The sequence below is a fragment of the Sitophilus oryzae genome, unplaced genomic scaffold, assembly GCF_002938485.1.
Source record: "Sitophilus oryzae breed Bouriz unplaced genomic scaffold, Soryzae_2.0 scaffold_1297_pilon_pilon, whole genome shotgun sequence".
Taxonomy (NCBI): Eukaryota; Metazoa; Arthropoda; class Insecta; order Coleoptera; family Curculionidae; genus Sitophilus; species Sitophilus oryzae.
Genome location: NW_022145945.1, coordinates 763,953 through 787,024, shown reverse-complemented (window position 1 = coordinate 787,024; position 23,072 = coordinate 763,953). Strand labels below are relative to the sequence as shown.

The following is a 23,072-nucleotide window of genomic DNA, read 5'->3' as shown; positions in this document are numbered from 1 at the left end:
AATTTCACGTTTTGTGTGACATTTGACATTTGACATTTTAAAAGTAAATAAAAAAAGTATTTTAAAAGTAAACAAAGTAAATTTTATTTCTACCTATTCTCTGGTTTCTGCTAATATATTTTCTTTATATTATGAGAGATAATTATACGTAACTTTTTACAACATATTTAACGAAATATGTACCTATATTAAATTATATTTAATTATCATGGTGAAATAGCCTAGAATTGCAATTATTTTTATAGAAGAATTTGAATAAAATGTTCAGCAAAATGAAAGAAGTCGATGAAGGAGCTGCTGAATTAGAGTCGCAATTTGTTCTAAGATTGCCAATTGTAAGTAAAAAAACAATAATAGGTATATTAAGTTGTATTTTTACTACCCAACGCACATTCTGTGTCTAGGAACCAGCTAAAGTTTTAAAAGAAGCCCTACGTAACTGCGAGAATTTAAAAGACCGATTCAACATCAAAATCGAAGAAAACATGAGGCATGCCGAGGTGAGACTGGATCACTGGCTGCTACCTGGCAAAATTGTCGATTTACCCACTATTATCGAGTCATTGAAAACTATCGATTCTAAAAGCTTTTACAAAACTGCCGATATATGCCAGATGTTACTGTGCAAAGAGGAGGATGATCAAAAATCTGATGATGAGAGTCCACAGAAAAAGAAGAAAGGTAGGCAAGTAGCAAAATAGGCTACAACTTCACCAATTTTGGTGTTATTTTTTTTTAATGGAAAGCTATAGCTATATTTTTTTTAATAGAAACTAGTTAATATTAAATACAGATAATTTTAGATCCGTACAAGGTTGATAAAAAGTATCTCTGGCCTCATGGTGTAACCCCACCAGCTAAAAATGTTAGACGGAGAAGATTTAGGAAAACTTTAAAGAAAAAGTATGTTGAAGCTCCGGAAATTGAAAAAGAAGTAAAAAGGTTGCTCAGAGTGGACAATGATGCTGTAAGATTGTTACTGTTGAAATATTTTAAGAGAGAGTTGCTATAAATGATTTTAGGTTAGTGTAAAGTGGGAAGTAATCAACGAGGATGATGAGAATAAAGTCAACAAAGGCACAGTTGTTATAAAGAAAGAAATAGTGGATCCAGAGCAGCCAAAGGTTGCAGAACATGATATTTTTGGTGGTGATGTGAGTGATTCGGATGATGAAGAAGCTCATCTTAATGTTCTGGATGTTATTGATGATAACAGTCAAAATTCTGGTGACGATAGTCATTTAACAGACTCAAATTCCGTCCTGGTATGTTAATACTGTCACAGACTTATATATTTCACGCTAGCTTTTATTGATTTTCCTGTATTTATTTTATATTTTTCTAGAACACATCAATAGATCAGAAGCAACTCATTACAGAGTTTACTAGTGACATGTTCGAGGCTACACCAACTATGCTTCAGGACGTTGACTACTATGGTCAATCATCATCAAATATAAGTTATTCTGAGCCCAATCTTACCAAAGGTAATTAATAAATCTTGAAATAGTAAACAAAATAATACAATTTTCTTATTCTAGCAACTGTGGAGACAAAACTAGAAGCACTAAACTTAGAACTAAATGATATCAAGTCTAAAAGAATTCAGCAAGAAATTAAGATTGAGAATATCGAGAACATAGCTTTGAGGCAACGGTTCCAAGAGAACGTTGAAAGGCTGATGCAGGATCAAATTGAAAAGGAACACGACATATACGAAATGCAAGAAATATTAAAGCAATTTGAGTCTACTTCATTTTAAAATTTAAGAAAAAAAAATACATTAGTAAGAAAAAATAAATTTAGTTATATTTTTTAATAACTAGTACATTTAGAGACCATAGCTTTAGTTATAATAATTAATGGTGCTGGAATCAGGGGTGGATAAGTAAAAAACGTAATGTAAAAATATAAACGTGTAAATACCCATCCCTGCCTTGATTCTACCAAGAAATTAATTTATTACCCACTATTTTACTTAAAAGAAACATTTATTTTAATTTTACCTTTGTTATACACCTTTTTATTTTTATGTTGTCAACTTTATATTGTACTAAATGAAGGAAAATAAAAGAAATGAGTCAAATCACATTGTTTTATTTATTATTATTAAATTAATATAGGCAACCAAAAAAATATAATGAAAATTATATTAACAATAAAGTATTTACAAAAAAATGCATATATGTATGAATCTTCTTAAGAAAATGATGCAAATATCCCCAGTATATTACCTAAACTTAAACAGTACAATCTTAAAATAAATAATCACGATAATTAATAATTTTTTTACACGCTAGGATACAATTTTATACAAAATACATCATTTTTCTTAAGAATTCTAGTGACATACTTTAATAAATTATTGAGAAAAAATTGAGCTAAGAGAGGAATCAAATCTAATAGGAAAAAACGATTTTCCTAAAAAGTATTTTTTTTATTTCATAATATAATAGGTTGATTGAATATTATTTAATTTATTTTATACACTCGTATTTTGTGTCCAGGATAGTTCAAATTGAATGCAAAGTATACTATACGATCAAAAAAAAAACGGCGTCAGAGATAGCTTTGAAATGAAGAGGGCTATCTTTTGTATGTAAAGTTATATGGGGAATGTCATCGATCGTCATTGACGCCGTTTTTTGATCATGCGTTGTATTTACCTATCTTCAAGTAGATAACACAATTTGTTTAAAACAATTTAATTTCTTATAATTAAAAATAAAAAAAACCGGTGTCATAGTGGGCCGTGACACGAAGATCTCTCATTTTATTTGTAATAATATATGGCGAATATCCTAGATCGCTATTTCAAAGTCGTTTAAAACTATTTAATTTCCCACATTTTAACATAAAGAAACATACCGTACAAATAAAAAAACGCTGTCATAGTTACCTTCGAAATGAAGATCGCGGCAATTTTACATGTAAAATCCTGTATCACCATTTTAAGGTCAATTTGGCGCCGTTTTTTTTTCGATCATACGGTATATTCACATATCTACATGTAGATAACACAATTGATTAAAAAAATATACAAACGAAAAAAAAACGGCGTCAGAGTTAACTTGGAAATGAAGGGCGCTGTCATTTTTTTGGTAAAATTGTATGGTAAATGTCATCGATTGTAATTTCAAGTCAACTTGAAGCCGTTTTTTTTTCAATCATACGGTAGGTATCTATTTTTATTAAAATCGTTATAATAAAATAATCTTAAAATGTTATGACACAAAAGGAACATAGGATTTAAAATGCCAAAAAAACTGCATCCAGTAGCCTTTGAAATGACAATCGCTGATTTTATTTAAAATTTAGTCATATTGATTTCAAGCCAACTTATCGCCGTTTTTTTCTGATCATACGATATATCTAATCCATAAAACAGCAAAAAAATGGCATATGAGTTGGCTTGGAAATGAAAATGACTCATTTTATATGTAAAGTTACATGAGGAATGTCATGGATTGACATTTCTAAGCCAACTTGACGTCGTTTTTTTTCAATCATACAATATATATTTTTATTAAAATTATGATAAAGAAATTTAATAAAATATTTTAAAAATATTATGACACAAAAGTACCATAGGGTCGAAAAAAAAACAGCGTCATGGTAGCCTCTAAAATCGTCCTTATAGGTTATTTATTAAAAATTTAGATAAAAATGTTAAAAATTGATACTTAAAAGATCCACCATTTGATTATAAAAATAATTTCATTGAACTATCCCGAATTTCCAATTAATAAAAATCAGTACGTCACAATTATTGAACACTTACAAGGTCAAAAAAAATCACTCATTACCATTCTTAGGTAGGTTCTTGTCTTCAAAATATAAAAAAAACATTCATTAAATAATATATTATCTCAGTTATTCGATTTCTTTAAAAATAGATATCAACTTTCATATTTCTTGTTTCAAGCAACATAAAAAAGAAAAATAAATAATTCCTTTCTGCTTGATACTCGCTTTTCAAAGAATAATTTATAGAACCATTTGTGATAAATAGACGAGTTTAATATGTCAATTTCCATATAAAATACATAATTATCACTAACTGCTATTATACAGAGTCCTTAAGTCTGGAACGATATCCTTTTGTTCTTTTTTATTTATGATAATCTGGGGTAAATTGTTTATTTTGACTTCTTTTTTGAACAGCTGCCCCACACTTTTACCGATAAGCTGAAAAAAAGGAAAATAAATAAACAAATATTCAAAAAACTATGGGCTATGGATCTTACATTTCCTGTAATTTTCTTGAACAAATCTTTTTTGACTTTTTCTATTCTATTTCCTTTACTGGTACTTCCCGAAATTCTTTCGTCTAATTTTTGAAGATCTACAGGGTTAACGCCTGGTATCTGTTGCATAACCTACAATATTTGTTGATTAAACAATACTCGGTGTTAGCAGTTTATTATTAAAAATATCATATATATAAATTATATATGATATTGTTGCGAGCCGGTGTGGACTCGACCTAACCTCACAATATGGCCCGCCCTCGGATCACCTTAACATCGCATAGACACCGCAATGATTCATTCGTTCGAGAAGAATCGAGACCCACTAGAATGGACTCGTACATACGAGAACATTCGAAAACCTTCTCTATGCGCCTAACGATCTTTGGACTATTCTAGATTCTTTTACCTGTCGGTATAAAAGCCGGCGGCAGTGGCCTAGAGAGGGCAGTTATAAATATACAGTTGACGCGCTAAAATTCAAAATAAATTCTTAGTTATAAATCGTTTGTAAATAGTTCTATAAGTCGTTTATCGTTATTAGTTTTGTTAATTAGTGCTAAATAAATAGTGTTTAAATAAATTGTGACTTTCTATCCACACGGAACCGACGAAAAACGTAACAATATAATAAAACTTATATATGCTCGTCATATATAATTTATATGATATGTTTATATATGATCATATATAATTTATAAATAATATACAATTTATATATTCCGCGCCACAAGAGCTAGTAGAATATGAAGGTGTGTACTACTTACGCGAAGAACTTCAATGAAAGATGGCCTTAACAATTCATAGATCTGTGCACCGAGAGTCAGTAAAGAACCCTGATTAGCCTCGTGCTGTCCATGCAGAATCAGCGCATTCAAAACGGCAGCCATAATATGCGTTGCCATTTCACCATTCAATGACGCATCTATGGTAAGCTGCAACACATAAATGTATTAATAAAAGTACACAAAAGAATCAAAATTTAGGAAAAAAAATAAAAAATATTTTTTATCACTTACCTGTCGAACAATTGGACCTGTCAATAACGTCGCCTTCAACGAAGCGTTGCTGTCAATCCAACTGAGACCGCCTAAAACTGCCAGGACTATAGACTGACAAGTCTTATCACTTCTCAAGAGAATTAAACCTTGAAATAATTTAAAAAAAAAAAACGTTAAAGATAAACCTAAATTATTTTACCGGAAAAAATACCTAAATCGGAAATAACTTCCGACGTCAAATTAGATCTAGTAGGCGGTGGAGTGGGGGAATTACTTAGTTCCTCGGTTTCCATCGTTTCCGAGTTACTTTCTGGGGTTAGACTGCCTCCAACAAGAGCAACCTGAAGTTGGTATAGTATAAAATATATATTTTTCAATGTTTTATTTCTTTACACCACTGTATATTATTACTGTCGACGTCAGGGTTGCTTAGAAAACGGCGTCAGCGACGGCTATGAAATTAAGATCGCTGTTATTTTATATGCAAAATGATACTAGCCTTGGTCACTTTATTTCCGTGGTGTATACTTTAATGCATAAAATTGAAATAAATATACAGGGTTGTTCACCACTACAACACGGAGTATTGTAGCTAAACGATGAGATTTTTACAAATTGTAAGTTTGGGGTTCGTTGAAGGACTGTTAGAGCTACAATTTAAAAATATTTTTACAAGATACAGAGTGTCCCAAATAAATAAAAAATATCAAAGATGTATTTTTTTAAATGGAACACCCTGTATATTATTACATTTTTAGTTTCTACGATTAAAATAAAGGTAAATTTGATTAAGGTTTATTATACTTAAACATTACGTTTTTGAAATATTTTCAATTTTGTGAAATTGCAGTAAAAATTTTAAAGCTTTATTTCTCCAAGGGTATCAATGTTTTTAATACTAAATATTTAATGAAGTTTATTTATTGATCAGTTATTGTGTTGCAATAATAAAAATAATACTACTTTATAGAGAGTGTCTAAAAATTTACTTTAAATAATTATTAACTTCAAACGGCAACAACTTCTTTAATTTAAATAGAATGCCCTGTATATTTTAGGAGAATCAGATGCACAATTAAATTGTCTATCAAATTGCATTATACCATTTTTTACCTATCCCTTCAAGTTTTCGTAGAAAATGCATTTTCTTATAATTTAGACCTCATTTATCAATATATCCATGGAATATTGACATTTTAGATTGTTTTTAAAGCAACAAATGTACAAAATGTACAGACTAGTAATATTATCGTTTTTAGCAAAACGATAATATTACTAGCCCATTTGTATGCAAAAAAAACTATTTAAATCTTTATAAAAGAGTATACCATTAATTAAATATAACAGAATTATTTCCGCCCATATACTAATTAATGACATACTTAATTGTGTTCGTTAATAAATTATTATAAATAAATGTGGATTTTTGAGTCAGAACTCAATATTATAATAATAAGTTATCAAATTAAAGTCTTTGTTATTATAAATAAGCATTTATTAAAAAATGAAATATCATTTTTAAGGTGTTACTTTTTATCACACTGTCTAATGCCCATACAAAATTCAGTTTTTTAATATTTGGAGCAATTATTATTAATCAACGCAAACAGTCAGTTAATGTAGTTTGAATACTGGAATCATATTAATTGATCCTCTTTAACAAATATTTAAACAGTTTTTTTTTATTTTTTAATGAAATAAACGAATTATATCGACAATATTACTATCTGTACTCTTTAAAAATTTGGTACATCTTTAAAAATAATCTAAAATGTCAATAGTCCATGGGTATATTGATAAATAAGTTCTAAATTACAAGAAAATGCATTTTCTACGGAAACTTAAACAGATAGGTAAAAAATGGTATAATATAATTTGATAGACAATTAAATTGTGCATCTGATTCTCGTAAAATATACAGTCTATTTAAATTAAACAAGTTATTACCGTTTGAAGCTAATAATTATTTAAAATAAATTTTTAGACACTCTGTATAAGGTAGTATTATTTTTATTATTGCAACACAATAACTGATCAGTAAATAAACCAGTAAATATTTAGTATTAAAAACTTTGATACCCTTGGAGAAATGAAGCCTTAAAATTTTTACTGCAATTTCACAAAATTGAAAATATTTCAAAAACGGTAAGGTTTAAGTATAATAAATCTTAATCAAATTTACCTTTATTTTAATCGTAGAAACTAAAAATGTAATAATATACAGGGTGTTCCATTTAAAAAAATACAACTTTGATATTTTTTACTTATTTGGGACACTCTGTATCTTGAAATTTTAAAAAAGTAAAAAAATTACCTGAAAGTGTGTTTTCATAACAGTAATACTTCCATAAAATTTCATTAGTCTATCTCTTTTCGTTTTCAAGATAAAAAATAAAAACATTATTTTTCCGCCATCTTTGTACCGCGATATCTGCCTAATGGTTGACTTTTGACCCAACGTTTATAAAGCAAACTACCCTTTATTTTGAACAAGGAATCACCCCCTAAAGTTTTTCGCATTTGTTTTGAAACACCCTGTATATTTTACGCTAGATTGACTACAGAACAAAATTTTCAATTTATAAGATTTTTTCTTCCTACCTTAAGAACATCCAAGTATTCTCTTGTCAAAGCTCGCGTCAAAAAGTCTTCTAAAACCTCCTGAGTGTCGGCGTTGTCTTCTTGCACTTCTCTATTGCGAAATTCGATGACCCGTTGCCAATTTTCATGTAACCTATTTAATACTAATGAAAAAGAAACAGATCATTATCGAGAATCACCAAGAAATTACCTAGAATAATCATTATCAAGAAATTACCATATAATCACAATAAAGTCTGTCAAACGAGTAAGAAAAGATTTTGACAGACAACAATTTTTCTATCACTTAACAAAAGACAGTCAAAGATGCAGTGGGTCTACTACTAACTAACAGGGTAAGCTTAATAGTCATCTAAAGCTGACTATGGAAAAATAGTATAATATCTAGATAAATTAATTATAAAAAATAATATTTCCACTAATAATAAAGAATCTTTAGTGTTTCTTTTATTAATTTTTATTAATGTGAATTTTTATATAGTAGAGGCAAAAATATTTAAGGTACTTACATATCGGACTAATATGGGCTAAAACAGGAAGCAACACCACCTCGTAGTACGGGGCTGGACAAGAGAACACAAACGACTTCATAAATACTCTTATTATAGGCCTCAGTCTATAGTCTGGCACATACTACAACAAATAAAAATAAAGATTTTTTTTAAATGCTATACAAGACAAATATTTACTTGTAAATATGCCAAAACGCTATTGGTTATCGCTAAAGCTAAATCGGAAATATTGTACAAATCTCTGCCCAAGGAGGGGCCCATCGAACCAATCATGTGATAGCAGCTTTCGTGTAGGGTCGTTAGAAACCGCTGCATCCTTTCTAGAGGGCTTTGGATTCCTAAATTGTCACCACAGTCAGAAGAATGTCCTGTAAATAAAAGCAAAAAAAGAAATAATTAATGTATCATATATAGTTTATATAAATATTTTTATTCTATAGTCTGCACAACGATCTTTTAACGTTACGTCATCATCATTGTGTCTAACCAATAAAATTTTATATATTTTTTTTTTCATTTGAATTGGAATATTTGGTTAAATAATAGTTGTACAAACTATAGTAAGGTATTATTAAAATAACTCACCTATTAATCCTAATAAATTCGATTTTTCTGTTTCAGGCATGGCAAGGCATCCTTTGTAACTGTCATGGATCAGGCTCTGAGCCTCTGGAGTGAACAGCTCATTGAATATTTTAATTAAGGAGAGTATATGGGGTAAAAGAGGAACTACGTGAGGTGCTGCGGGATTCCGGCATACCGGGTTACCGGATTCTGTCAAAGATACCACGAAACCACCTAGAAAAATCATTATCAAAATAGAATATGAATGTTGTATACAGTGGCGTGCAGTGCAAATCAAAGCAAGGGATGCAACCATTGTCGAAATAATAAAATAAAGGTTACATAAGTAATTAAGTAATCAATATAATTCTTTTTTACCCTAAATTGGTGGAAACATTTTCACATTTGGCATCACTGCGCAGGACAGCGCTCGATGCCGACCTTTGAATAAGCAGACTAAGAAAGGAGCATATCAAAAATCTTAGGTCCACCGCGATGGGCCTCAAATATGGCCGACTTAAATTCCGGTTTATCAGTGCCGTTCTAATTTTATTTAAAAAATGTAAAACTATGATGTAGGGTAGACGTGGGGTGGACTCAATATTTTTTTTTTATTTTACGTTGTGAATAAATGTTGGTAGTTATTAAAATTGTTATAAAAATATAAAATTCTAATAATAATAGATAAGTTATAATAATTATTTATAACCATAAACATAAACATAGATACGCTACTGAAGCAGGTAAGTCAAATTGACGTATCTAAATTCTTTGACATCTAATCTTTGACAAGTAGTAAATAAAAGCAAAAATGCAAGAAAAAATATAATAATTAGTTAATTTAAGTGAATTTCATAAATGATCAGTTTACTACACGTATGTATATTATATCTGCCGTCCTAACGAAAAACGCAGTAACTCGAAAAAGTAAGTTTTGGGGAAAATAGGTTTTACTGTTTGTTCACTGTTTGTTGCTTTTTTATAAGACTTTTTGAAAAATTTGAATAGAGTTGGAAAATATAGATTATTTTTGACTTTTTTGAATATTTTTTGTGCATATATAGTCATTTTGACTAATAATAATTTACGATAATGCATTTTAGCCTAGCATCGTAACCACCATAACTTCATAATTACTAGTAAGAAATGCAGTAAGTACCGCATTGTTGCCATTTTACTGCATTTATCACTAGTATTCTTTGATATGCCGCCGTACTAATATATGAAAAGAGGACCTAACTTTACGTATTAATTTTGCGAAACCATACCCCAATAATATTTATTTTAAGTAATAAGCTGATTTTTTGGTACCTATAATAACGAAAAATATAATTTTTGGGCAAAAGGGACAGGTTTAATAAAAAATGTAGCCATTGAATTGGGAGTGTTTATTTGAAAATCTATACATTAAATACATAGTTAAAAACAAGGGTGAAATTGGACTCCCTAAGCGAACCGTGACAACCAAATTTTTTTAAACAATAACATAATTGAATAAAATACAGGTAAGTATAAGTATAGAAAAATATATAAAAATACTTTCAAAAAACTATTCAAAGGAACTATTTAAATCATTGACATTGTCATCAACGTCAATGTTATACCAAAACTGCCGCCTCCCTTCTGCCATGAGGGGGCACAATTTATTAATTATGCCCTCTTTCTTATTTTTATTAATGCCCCTGGCTTTAGTGCAAGGCAGTGGTTTTGGGATCCCATCTCGTTCTGGTTTAGCCTTTAAAAATGATAAAGTTTTAGGATCTTCTAAATTATAATTATCGAAGTAAGTTAAATATTGTTTGCCTCGTTCCGCCAAGATCATAGTTATATCTGTCATGTATGGACGAGGCTGCATTTTTTTAATTTTGACCTGGGAGGTCTGATCAATCCAGTTAAAGAAATTATTAATTCTCATTTCAAGAACCGTGACTTTTCCGGAATTAGCCGCCTGTACTGCATCACTAAAGTCTTTAAAGTCGCTTAAGGTGCCCTTATACTTCATCGACAGTTCTACCTGGTGATGAAAACTGTCGGCACTCATGTAAGTATGCCCTGGTTCGAAATATTTTACCCATATTTTTTCTGCTTGTATTTCTGAACTGTTTATTATATATACAAGAAAAGAAAAAAATGTCCAATTTTTATTTTGGGCTGAACAGTTGTCCAGCCACAATGTAATGATTCTGCTGTCACGGTTTTCCAGAAAAAAGGAGTAGAATGTGCTAATGATATCTTCTTTTTTCCGGCCAGCAATACCCTCATGCCAAATGCAAGCTATGGGTTTTAAGCCACATTTCTTTCCAACTGGTACAAAGGACTCATTGAAAACAATAATTCGCGGGGTAAATAGAGCAATTTTATATTGATCTAACCTTGGAAGCATAATAACCTTTTGCAAATCTGCGGAATAGCAGACCTCCAAATTGTTATTATGATCCATTTTGGCATCGTTCCTATACATATTTCTGGATTCCTCCGCTTTTTTTATGTGTTTGGTATAGGTCTTACAGATGTCACAATCAGGATCAATATTTTCTTTTGAGTGGCAATGGTTTTCAAATATTGCACAACATTCACACTCCTCATGTCCCAGTTTAGTGAACGAAATATTTTTAGCCTTTACGGCTACTCTATACAACTCGTAGGAACAATAAAAGGTAGGGTGTTTAGTTAAAAAGTCTTTATACATTAACGTAATCGACACATCACTTGGTAGATACCTTTTATTTGGAGCATGCTCCCTTCGATAATGGGACACTGATGGGTGAAAGCTCTCAATATGTGCTTCTATAACATCCTTATTAAATTTTCTTGTTTTAGGATATTTTCCTAAAACAAAAATAAATAATTTAGTAAATGCATATGATTATTTTCCTTGTAAATACCTCTCATGTCAGAAGAAACAGATATGTGATTGTCACTTTTGCTGATAGCTTGTAAAATAAATCTATCATTTTTTTCGTGGTAGCCTAAAGTGGTTAAAAAAAACGTTTTACAAATTTTGATTCTTCTCCCAGTTTCATCCTGAAAATAATATGTAATGCTGCGGCACCTTTTGGAGTTTTCAGTATTATTTAGCTCAGTTTGCTCTGTATTGCTTAGGATAAATTTTTTTCTGTCTGTAAAATTCAGTGATTGATAGTTTTTATTTAGTTCAATCCTCCTATTTTCTGGAATATGAAGGTTGCATTTTTTTGGACAATTTTTACATGGGGGTTTTAAATTAAACTTTTCTTTTGCTTTTTCTTTTTTTTGTTTTAAACGTTCTTTTAAAGAAATGTTGTATTTTTTTCTCTTACGTATTTCACCCTTCTTAGTAAGAGTAGGATTTTCGTTAGTACCTGGTGGGTCTCTTTCTAATTGAGGATTTTCAGTTCTTGGGGGAATAATCTGAATATCGTGAATAACAATTTTTGAAGAATTTTCAGGAGATATTTGCGGGGGCTCATTTTCTAAATTATTTAAAACACTTTCGTCAAAAATACTGCTTCTAAATGAAAACTCTAATAAACCCTCATCGGCCTTTAGGTCATCAGTCAAAATAAAATCATTGATGGCGCTAATATCTATTTCTTTATCACTAGGTATTATTGGATGCTCATGAGAAACATTTTCTGCAAAAAGTACACAACTTAATACTATTACCCTTATTTAATTATTAAAAAAAGTTGTAAAACTTACCATCTACGGGTCCTAATGGTGTGTGATTCCTATCCTTTAATTTCAAATCAGTTTCAATAAAATCAGATGTTTGATCTAAAAATAGTTAATAAAACGCATTTTCTTAAGTTACAAAAAACTGAACCGCCATAAATTTAGTTAGATAAAGACACACCTTTATTATTAGTGGTTAAAGGTGGAATAGTATCGTCAGCAACTTGATGGAAAATTTCATCTTTATCATATCGATTATTATCAACAACTTTGTCATTAATTTTTTCTTCACAAGTTACACTACTAGAGTTATCATTAAGGAATAATGCCACATTTTCCTTATTGGCCAAATTTATTTCGGGGTAGTTGTAGGATAGTTCGGCTTTTTGAAAGTCTAATTTCGCTTGTTTTCCTGTAAAAATATCATTAAAATACGAGTTACTAACTACCAAAACCTTGACTAACCACCACCAGTTACACCACCAACACCACTTTTTTTACCAGATTCACTACGGATATTCTCCATAGATTCACCTGTTTTTCGTTTACATGCAATGGACATTAATAATTTAGTTCTTGAACTTATCTAAAAATACAGTTAAAACATTTATTCAGTATTTAAACAATATTAAAAAAACCAGCTCAGCGCCTGGGACTTTTGGGAGATACAGAGAGTAAAGTAAAAAGAAAAAATTAAAAATCAAAAACTAGACCGAAATTTTTGGGCTATGTTAATGATGATAGCTTCAAATAAGGCGAAACATTTTTATAAATTTTCTTATTAATACTTGCTCCTAAATACACAGGGTGTTAATTAAGTATGTACCATGAAAGGGTTTTCTACTACCGTGTGTAAAGTACTCACTTTACGCACTAAAAACAGTGTATAAAGTAGCACTTTTTCGCACTAGTGCATAAAATAAGTATTTTACACACTAGTGCGTAAAGCAGTCTGCCAAAAAATTGCATCAGCAAAAATTTGACACCTGACGCACTGGTTTTTAGTTCGTTACTTTACGCACTTACTAGTGTGTAAAGTAAATTTACTTTACGCCACTACGGTGTAAAGTTAACGACTTATTTTCTTTATTTAATGAATTTTCGGGAAAAAATTGAGGGTATAAGAAAAAATATTGTATGAAACACGTGTGGAAAGTTCTTTTTTTAAAATGAAAAACAATCCCATTCGTAAAAAAAGTATCACTTAACACAATTGATACATAAATAACGATTTTATATTTTTAACGAATTAAAATGTAGTTTTTCTTTTAAAACTCTGAAAACCTAGCATGTTTATAGGATTTTTTTTCGTAAAATATTTTTTAAAAAATCGTCTGGTAAATTTATTGCACGTACCTAACTAACGGCCGTAAATTTTCTACTAATAAATTGAAATAAATCCACAGACTTACCTTGCTATCCATTATGACGACAAAACCACAAAAACACACAATTTTTAATTATATTTTTTACTATTTGATAACCCGGTAATAATATTATATTATTTATAATACTAAATTAATAATTATTATTTAAACACCTTCGCACCTTCGCATCAGCTAAAAGCTCAAATCGATCTGTTCATTCTTACAATAAATATGCTGTTTCAGTGTATTTTCTGTCCTTTATACATTAATAAGTTTAAACAGAGACAGAAATACGATTCATCAACAGTAATCTTGCAAATGAAATAGGTTAGAAAACCGTTAAAGCTTACGCGGGAAAAGTTACTGCACTTTTCCTTAGCAAAGTGTGACGTATCGCGTCACTAATACAAGGGTATAGGCGTAAGTTATTTGTGAATACTGCATTGTGATTGGATAATCCATCGTACTGCGTTTTTTGTTAGTAATAGATGATGTTTTTGACTCCTTGTACATGTATAAATTATAGCAAAGTTTGTTGTACTGCGTTATTCATTAGGATTTCTAAGTTACTGCAGTTTACCTTAAAATAAAGTGATTTTTTTAATGGAGATCCAAAGCAGTTACACAGTATATTTTTAAATACTGCATTTCTCGCTAGGATAAGTGCTTACTGCGTTTTTAACTAGTAATATGATGCTTTAAGCGAGTTACTGCAAACTTTTTTTTCAAATTTTGAAAAAACCAAATTTTTTTTGGAAAAACTGAGTTGGTAGAAAGATAGAGAATATGTTCAAGAATACGAATTCACCAAAATCTCAAAATCGAAAAAAATCGAGTTACTGCGTTCTTCATTAGGACGGCAGATATAGTCACATACTAGCGAAAAGTTGTTCCATTATTTCACTCGATTTTTGCCGAGATCTACCGCACGCTACACAACCAACTATTTTAGAGTCTTTTTCGATAAATCGCGATAGTGTCACTGTTAATTTAAGTTCTGCCACAATTTCCATCTAGATTTACTACTTTTATACAACTATCAGTAGTAGAATAAATAATAAATAACATAAAATTAGCTCTGTAAAAACTGACAAATCCACAAAATTTCAAATCAAATTCAAATGTGTCAAATGAATCGTCAAACAGAACTGTCAAGGATCCCCACCCTAGAGTGTTTTTTCCGCCCACCATGCATGAATACATGGATAGCATTATGCTCCTTCCTTAGTCTTCTTATTCAAAGATGCCGACGAAATTAAATTACGCATTTCTTCCTTAAGCTATGTTTATTTATGTAATCTCCAGAATAAAATTAAAATAAAAAATGCTTATTGAGAATATCTGTTGGCTTAGTAATGAGTTATAATGTAATGAAAAAAAGGTATAAAGTGTAGGCAACGCCTTTTTGGCTACATTATATGCACGCCACTGGTTGTCTGTCTTGTTTTTTTTATGTAACCCAAAGTCTAAATCACATTGCTCACTAAATTCTCACCTCTAGTTGCTCGTTCTGGATCGTCAGGCCAAGAACATCGTTTTATAGCACCAAGAACCAAATTTACACAAAAAAATAAATTGCTTCTGTTCTGACCGCAGATATTGTCCGTGTTTGTTGGAACAGCAGGTTTATTCAGACCTAAAAAAATGTATTTCACAAGGTAATAAATTATAAGAATCTTGTCTATTAATAATAACCAAATTTAACATTAATTCAAAACAAAACACGTATGTTTTCACGTATGTTTTGGTGTAAAAACAAATACATCAAAACTGCGTTATGATTTTAATCATTTGCTGAGTCTCAATGTGAGTTTAACTACCTAATATTGAAACTTACCTATAAAAGAAATAAATTCAGCAGCTCCTTTCAGAGCACCCGAATTAACTATTGCTAAAAATTGTGCGTTTGCTTCGTGTACAATCTCGCCAGCGAAAGTACTTTGCCTCTCATAGTCACCTAAAATAGCACAAAATTAAAAATAACCCCACAAATGAAACTGCAAAAACCACCCACCAAAATGATTTGATATTAACAAAAGCGCTTCCAACAAAGTCACTTTCTCCAAAGTACTCAAATTTGCTGAACCATCTGGCCTAGACAAGTTCTCAACAGTCGCTCTGATCTGGTCAAAAACTGGCAAAAGCAGCAACGGATATTTATTCCCTAATAATATTGAAAAAAATGTGTTAAAAACACAGTTGGACGTTTTAGACAGATTTGGATGTTACCAATTTTAACCATCAAAGAGGCTGCATGACGTCTGACGTTTTTCAAGGCTCTGGATCGACCGTCTTTGGATTGGCCGTCCGGTACATAGACTAATGTAGAGAATATTTTCTCCAGTACTTGTGGTAAGAGGGCTGCGCCCGATACAGCAACAGAATTTACTAGAAAAAGTAGGAACGAAAAGTAGGAAAGAGTAAGAACACAAATTTTATTAATCTAAACCATGACACGTGTTTCGCTCATACGAGCATCCAGTGGCGGTTCGTGGGTATAAAATTAGGTGAAGAGTTAATTTTTTAAATTGCGAAATTTTTTTGGCGCATTCACCATTTTGTCAACATTTTTTAAAATATTACTTGAAAATTTTTTGCTGCATTCACCATTTTGTCAACATTTTTTTTGTTATTATTTGTACACTAATATCTATAATATTTTCGTTTTAGTTTGGACTAAAACACATTAAGTAAAAAGAAATACAACCAGTTTTCGATAAACACATTATGTTGCATTTCCGTGAAAATATAATTAAATTTAAATTAAATATAATAAACATTATATACAGTGTCCCCCATAAAGTTGGATCCATATGGACGTTTTTTTTATATTAGAAAGTTTAAAATTTTTTGTGGTAATCACTTTCAGCTTTTGAAACAACTTAAAATGCACCAAGTCAAAGCTGACAGCTAACATCTGGGAGCTGTCAAATACAAAAATATTTAAAAAGAAATTTTTTAAAATTATACAAATTATGCCTTCAAAAAAGGTCACTAACAAAATTATGTGTCACCTTTGACTTGGTGCATTTTAAGTTGTTTTTAAAGCAGAATTGATTGCCACAAAAAGTTTTTTTTAAATTTTAATACCAAAAAAAAACGTCCATATGGATCTAACTTTATGGCGAATACTGTATTTATTGAAGGGCTTCCACGGAAAACGTTGTAACCGACATTTTTTTCAAAATAGAGAATTCAGTGAAAAAAGGTTGTAATTTTCATAGGTAAGTATAGCGTTTTTTCCTCGGTTTTTTCACTGAAATTGCGATATTGAAAAAATTGTTGGTTACAGCAGAGGAGACATTCAATTATTATTCAATTATTACATTAATAATTATTATATTAATGTTTACTAAGCAATATATTAACCAAAATAAATTTGACTTATTTATATTACTAAGCTTACTAATTTTTAGTTTGTTTAGAAACTTTTTTATCTCTTGTGTTTTTTTGATAAAACTCACCGATTTGAAATTAAAAAATAAAATGTAAAGTATTACATGTCAGGACAAAAAACATTTTTATTTTTTTAACGATATTATTTTGTACTTTCATGAATTAAAATACAGAATTAAAAATTGTCTTGGTAAATAATTTTTAAGAGGTTATCGTTCAGAAGAAAAGGTAACGATATTATTACGAAATAAAACTGTTTGACAGCAGCCCACTAGATTCTTAATCTAAAAATGTTTTTGTCCTGACATGTAATGCTTTACATTTTATTTTTTAATTTCAAATCGGTGAGTTTTATCAAAAAAACACAAGAGATAAAAAAGTTTCTAAACAAACTAAACTATCCAAATTAATTTTTTTGCATGTGTTTGATAAGAGTTTTCTTTAAATTTCGTTAATAAGTATGATAGGGGTAGTTTATTTCACCCCTTCCACTCATTTTAAAAAAGTGAGAAAATTACCAGAGAGTGTGTTTTCATAACAGTAATGCTTCCATAAAATGTCACTAGTCTATCTCTTTTCGTTTCCAAGATAAAAAACAAAAACATTATTTTTCCGCCATCTTTGTACTGCGATATCTCTCTAATGGTTGACTTTTGACCCAACGTTTATGAAGCAAACTACCCTTTATTTTGAACAAGGAATCACCCCCTAAAGTTTTTCGCATTTGTTTTGAAACACCCTGTATAATTAGTGTTAATTTTTGACAGTTTTGTGTCAATTTTTATTAAATTCCGTCTAGAGATTGACCTCGCCAAAATCATCATGGATTATCATTTCCCAGCCGCCTTTGACGCCGTTTTTTTTTTTCGATCATACGGAATTAGTAGTTCCTTTCAAAAACAATAATATTTCGTTGAATGACTTACCAGCTGGAGCCATCTGACCAGTGGACATACTAAGGAACACAAATAAGGCAGAGATACATGTCAACAATGTTGACATAATCAATGGATCAGTAGGTTGATATGTTAGGCACATCTGTAACAAATGCAGTCCAGCAGGTATAGGCGGTCTTTCGTGAGCTTGTAGTACCCTAAACAAATTTTAATAAAATTATGAGTGTATCCAGAATGAAGCACAAGGTATTTATCAAGTACCTGCTAAGTACACTCTCCAAAAAATTCGCTAGGGCTTCCCATTCTTGGAAAAATGGATCAGTTTGAGAGAGACCATAAGATGTGTTGGGAACTGATAAACATTTTATCAGCCACTGCTCTACGTAATTGAATGTTATTAGTGGTGCAACCAAGGTTGCAGCTCTAAAAATACAGTCAGTACTAATTAATGATATGTTAATATGTCTTAAGAATATAGTGAGACATTCAATGACAAACAATTCAATTCATATGAAAATGAGACTAAATTTAAAAATTTTGCAATTCTAACGTTTGACAATATTTCAGAGACAAAGAACAGAGAAATTAAATAGAAAGAATATCAAAATTGTATGGAAAAAACCGCAGAAAGACCTCTTATAGTCCAAGAAAATAGGCCTTTAAATAAGTTTTGGTAAAAACTTGAATTTTTGATATATATATTTTGAAAAATCTAAAAACGAATTGCATTTTTTTTTTAATTTACCCCGAGAAGGGGTGTAAAATATAAAGTGTTTTTTTTTCAAATTTCAGAAAAAGAATAAGCACTTTGAAAAAAATGTTTCAATAAGAGTTCTCCCCTAGCTTCTAGCCACCCTATCTCGGTTAATTTTGATTTGAGCAAAAAAAGTATAAGACCATTTTTATGTAAAATTGGATGCTCTACAACTTTTATTTGGATTTTTTTTCTAGTCCTTACCGTTTCTCCGAAATTTCAAAAAAATAATTTTATTTATTTATTTCACCCCTTCTCGGGGGTGAATTTAAAAAAATCATTTTGAAAAGATTTTATTTCATTCATCTACTAAAGTTGAACCCATATTTTCCCCCAAAAAATGTAAACAAAAAACAAAATTTAAGTTAAGAAACAACCTAAATTCGGACAAATATTTTAGTGATTTTCCCGTCAAAAAAATATATTAATATGAAAAAGAGTTGAGAGTTGCTACAGCTTCCCATTGAAATGAAATTAATTTTAGATATCACTGATCAAAATTTGTACAAAGGTAAAAAGTGACTGCTACACTAATTTGTGACTGCTATCCCTACTTGTTATAGTTTTATATGTTTTTATTAATATATTAATATTATTTAATTCAATATTTTTTTTAATATTAAATAATATACCTAGCTATTTCTAATTCTTGTTATATTTATTATATTTGTATTTTATTTGAGTGATCTATTATTACGACACATAGGAATGCTAATTTTGGACTTAAATATTATATTTTATTTCGTTTCTGTACTTTTAATTTTTGTTGAAGATCTACCGAGAATTTTGTTCTCGTATGGAATTATAATCTAACAAACCCGGCAACCCTGTTCGTCTACTCCTTATAAAGTTTTTTTCGGCCTAATTCCTTTGTCACAGCCGCGGCTTTGTGAAGCGCCGCCGCCGACCGACTGTGTCGGGGCGACTGCTAGGAAGATCGTACAGTATTGCCATTTCATAGAATTGCACTTGCTATTTTAGAAATGATATCAAAGTTTTGCATGTTACTTTTCGTTTTAGAAAGAAGTTATGTGCCTAGAGAAAACATTCGTAAAATTGTTTCGTACTTTATTTAATATTTCATTAAGTAGGCAAGATAATGGGATTAGAAGATTTAGGATTTTGACAAGCCAACATAATTTCGATTTAATTGAATGGCAACACTGTCCGTCCTGTTTCTATTTTTTCGATTCTGTTCTATTAGTAGGCGGTAGCCCCCACACAAGCGTCTTAAGATCTGCCCGGCGCCCCTCTCGCAGGGGCTCTCTCGTCGTATCACTTCTATGATCACTTCCCCACACGATGGTAGGAAAACATCTCTTTATCCGTCTCTGTTGCACTGCAGTGTATTTTGCAGCCTTACCATCTTTTTTTATCGCATTGAAAACCTCCTATTGCTAATATTCCTTTGCCAGTAGTGTATAAGAAAAAAAGCACTACTTACCTAAAAGAATTCAAGAAATCCGAGCGGCACCTATAAAAGAAAGCAGAGAATTCCTCTTCACTGTCAAAATCTATCTTGGCGTACGCCACTGTCTCGCTCAATTCGCTTCCTACAGGATGTTTTTCTTGCGAATAATTGAATTTGACTATTTTAGGCGCGGTACATTGTACCCATTGAGGAATGCAAGACAAAAACATCGGATCTCTCACAATCTAAAAATAAAAAAAAATGCAAAATATGTACAACCTTTAATAAAAAAAAACGGCATAGCAGCCTTTCAAATGACAATCAAGGATATTATAATCACAATAAAGAATGTATGTTGGGAAGAAAGGATAATGTAATTCTTCGGTCTATCTTTTTTTTGATGTTTTATTATTTTTTCAGGGGTTTTTACATTTTTTACACATATTTTCTGATTCATCATAGCAAAATCTCACACTACTGAGTGAGCAATACTTCATGTGTTCATGTTTTAACATGCTGTTCCACAGAGGATTGGCTGCATGAGCCAAACACAAACTGGGATGATTGCTGTAAGCCAAAATGGCCTCTAAAAACATGTTAAAATTCACTGGTCTATATGTCGGATCCTTAGACCATAATGTGCATAGCTGAATTGTCAATCCACCAAGAACCTATATTAAAATTAATGATTTATGTTTAATTAGTAAAATATACCGACAGGGTGTTCCTTAACGAGTTAAAGATATTTAAGGGGTTGATTCTTGGAACCGTTCTAAGAAAAAAACTTCAATATTCAAGACATACATACACTCATATAAAGATTTTTTTAGAATAGGTCTATGAATCAACCCCTTCAATCTTAAATATTAGCATGCCATTAAGGAACACCCTGTATTTATACACTTCTAGAATAACTATTGATGATGAAATCTAATTATTGTAAGAATTATTTAAATATAGCGCCAAAAACTAGGTTGACAACTCCTTCCTGTAAGCATAGAATTATGGGTAGTTTGTTGTTATGGTGTTGTTAGTTGTTATGTATTGAGAAATAAACAAAATTGGAGAATAAAGTATAAAAATTACTTGGTCATTTTTATTGTAAATACAATAAAAATTAAGGCTCCCCCTTTTATATTGTAAAGTTATACAAATGACATTGACATAGTAACTATACCTGTAACAGTTTTTTCTTGAATAAATAGAATTGCTCATCCAGAATGCTTCCCGGATTCTTTGCTACTGTTAATAAACACTGCATGGTCTCAGTGTTTAATAACATCATAAGTGGTTTTCTTTCCTCAATTTTGCCTTTCCGACTAACAATCTAAACACATAAAAATATACATTTACTTAGCTACAGTTTTGGTACAATTACAAACATAATTTAAAAGAAAAAAATCTTACCTGAGCCAAACATTCTGCAGCTGAGTATTGAAATGCAATATCATTCAATAACAAACACAGTATCTGTAACAATCTTCCATTTTGTGCCATAATATGTGTCATAGAAACCCATTCCACAAAACCTACAAAAAATTAACTCAAATAACTAGATACTTACCCATTTTGTTCAATAACTTACCTGTTAAGGTCAACAGAACAACATGCACAACTCTACTATGAGCGATAGCCTTATTACTATTCGTCTCTGAACAACTCCTCAACTGACTCACATGCAACTCAATGAGTCTTAGAAAGAACTCAAAGATCAAGGACATATTTGCTGTTAAAGCGTGGTATATATCCTTCCGCCTTTGATTTGATTCTAATGTCTATAAAAATAAGGAAATAGATAAATAACATTACATTAATAATATTTAAAAGTCTTTTACCTGCAATAGGGCTACATCTTCAACTAAACGCAAGAAAACAAACAAAACTAATTCAGTCTGGACTTCCCCACAACCACAGGCATCAGAAAGTTCGTTTAAAAGTCCAGGCCACTGCTGGGGCCATTCTCGCTTAACCATTTCAACAATTACACGACTAAGAGCATCTTTCATATGTGGTTCATCACTTATACCACCAGCAGCAAGCAGTTTCATTGCATTTTCCTAGAGCAATTCAAAATTAATAATTACTTAATAGAAAATGAGCAACGTACCTTAATAAAGATTTTCTCTTGTTGACTAATTTGTGTCCATCTGTACTTAACAGTATGTTCCATTAATTGTAATCCAAAGTGTCTTGAAATAAGGGAATGTTGCGTAGCTGCAGCCAGGAACAAGCCAGCTTCAGCACATAAAGGAGATGTCTCCTTGAAACTCTCACAAGCTTGATAGGCTTTTAAACGGTCAGCTTGTGAGGCATTAGGACTCAAGGTAAGTTCCACAGCCTTTGCTAAATCTGCTGCTAACGCTGCAACGTCGGTACCAGCCATTTTTCCTATTTTTTATTAAACAATAGATCCTAAAAAAATCAAAACATTACATTGTCACATGGCAGTAACAGCATGGTTAATTTAATTGTTTTGGTATACTGAAAAAGTGTTGTGATAATTGAAATAATAGATATTAAGGGCCTCACTTTGTTTTTATAAAATACCATATCACTTACAGATATTAAATTATTCAATGCATAATATTCAACAATATTTGGAAAATTTTAACAATTTGGATATCATCTATCAAGTTTGACGGTTGCCGGCTGCAACAACGATCCTG

The 23,072-nt window shown here is 30.8% G+C and overlaps 3 protein-coding genes across 4 annotated transcripts; 1 reads left to right on the top strand and 2 right to left on the bottom strand.

Annotated features, from left to right (window-relative positions):
• The first annotated feature begins 13 nt into the window (after positions 1-13).
• On the top strand, positions 14-2,084 carry LOC115874519 (transcription initiation factor TFIID subunit 7-like). Its single transcript, XM_030889677.1, has 6 exons — positions 14-335; positions 405-681; positions 804-967; positions 1,023-1,265; positions 1,346-1,487; positions 1,542-2,084. The coding sequence occupies exons 1-6, from the start codon at positions 261-263 to the stop codon at positions 1,760-1,762; spliced, it is 1,122 nt and encodes a 373-aa protein (XP_030745537.1). The 5' UTR covers positions 14-260; the 3' UTR covers positions 1,763-2,084.
• Positions 2,085-3,982: 1,898 nt separating this feature from the next.
• On the bottom strand, positions 3,983-23,072 carry LOC115874517 (exportin-5-like). 2 transcript variants are annotated; one of them, XM_030889673.1, is made up of 23 exons: positions 22,966-23,072; positions 22,514-22,818; positions 22,242-22,463; positions 21,992-22,181; positions 21,814-21,935; positions 21,584-21,733; positions 20,904-21,077; positions 20,440-20,651; positions 18,503-18,664; positions 18,272-18,438; positions 16,179-16,337; positions 15,964-16,113; positions 15,787-15,906; positions 15,445-15,585; positions 8,950-9,162; positions 8,542-8,732; positions 8,362-8,485; positions 7,853-7,995; positions 5,463-5,592; positions 5,270-5,397; positions 5,018-5,185; positions 4,248-4,379; positions 3,983-4,188 (listed from the first exon to the last, which is right to left on the bottom strand). In XM_030889673.1, exons 2-23 carry the CDS (start codon positions 22,787-22,789, stop codon positions 4,057-4,059), a joined length of 3,606 nt encoding a protein of 1,201 aa, XP_030745533.1. In that variant the 5' UTR covers positions 22,790-22,818; positions 22,966-23,072; the 3' UTR covers positions 3,983-4,056. The 2 variants fall into 2 exon arrangements, with proteins under 2 accessions (XP_030745533.1, XP_030745534.1); XM_030889674.1 differs by having other exon boundaries at positions 22,936-23,063.
• On the bottom strand, positions 9,826-14,807 carry LOC115874518. The gene is made up of 5 exons (XM_030889676.1): positions 13,048-14,807; positions 12,764-12,994; positions 12,610-12,684; positions 11,814-12,542; positions 9,826-11,757 (listed from the first exon to the last, which is right to left on the bottom strand). The coding sequence occupies exons 1-5, from the start codon at positions 13,142-13,144 to the stop codon at positions 10,478-10,480; spliced, it is 2,412 nt and encodes an 803-aa protein (XP_030745536.1). The 5' UTR covers positions 13,145-14,807; the 3' UTR covers positions 9,826-10,477.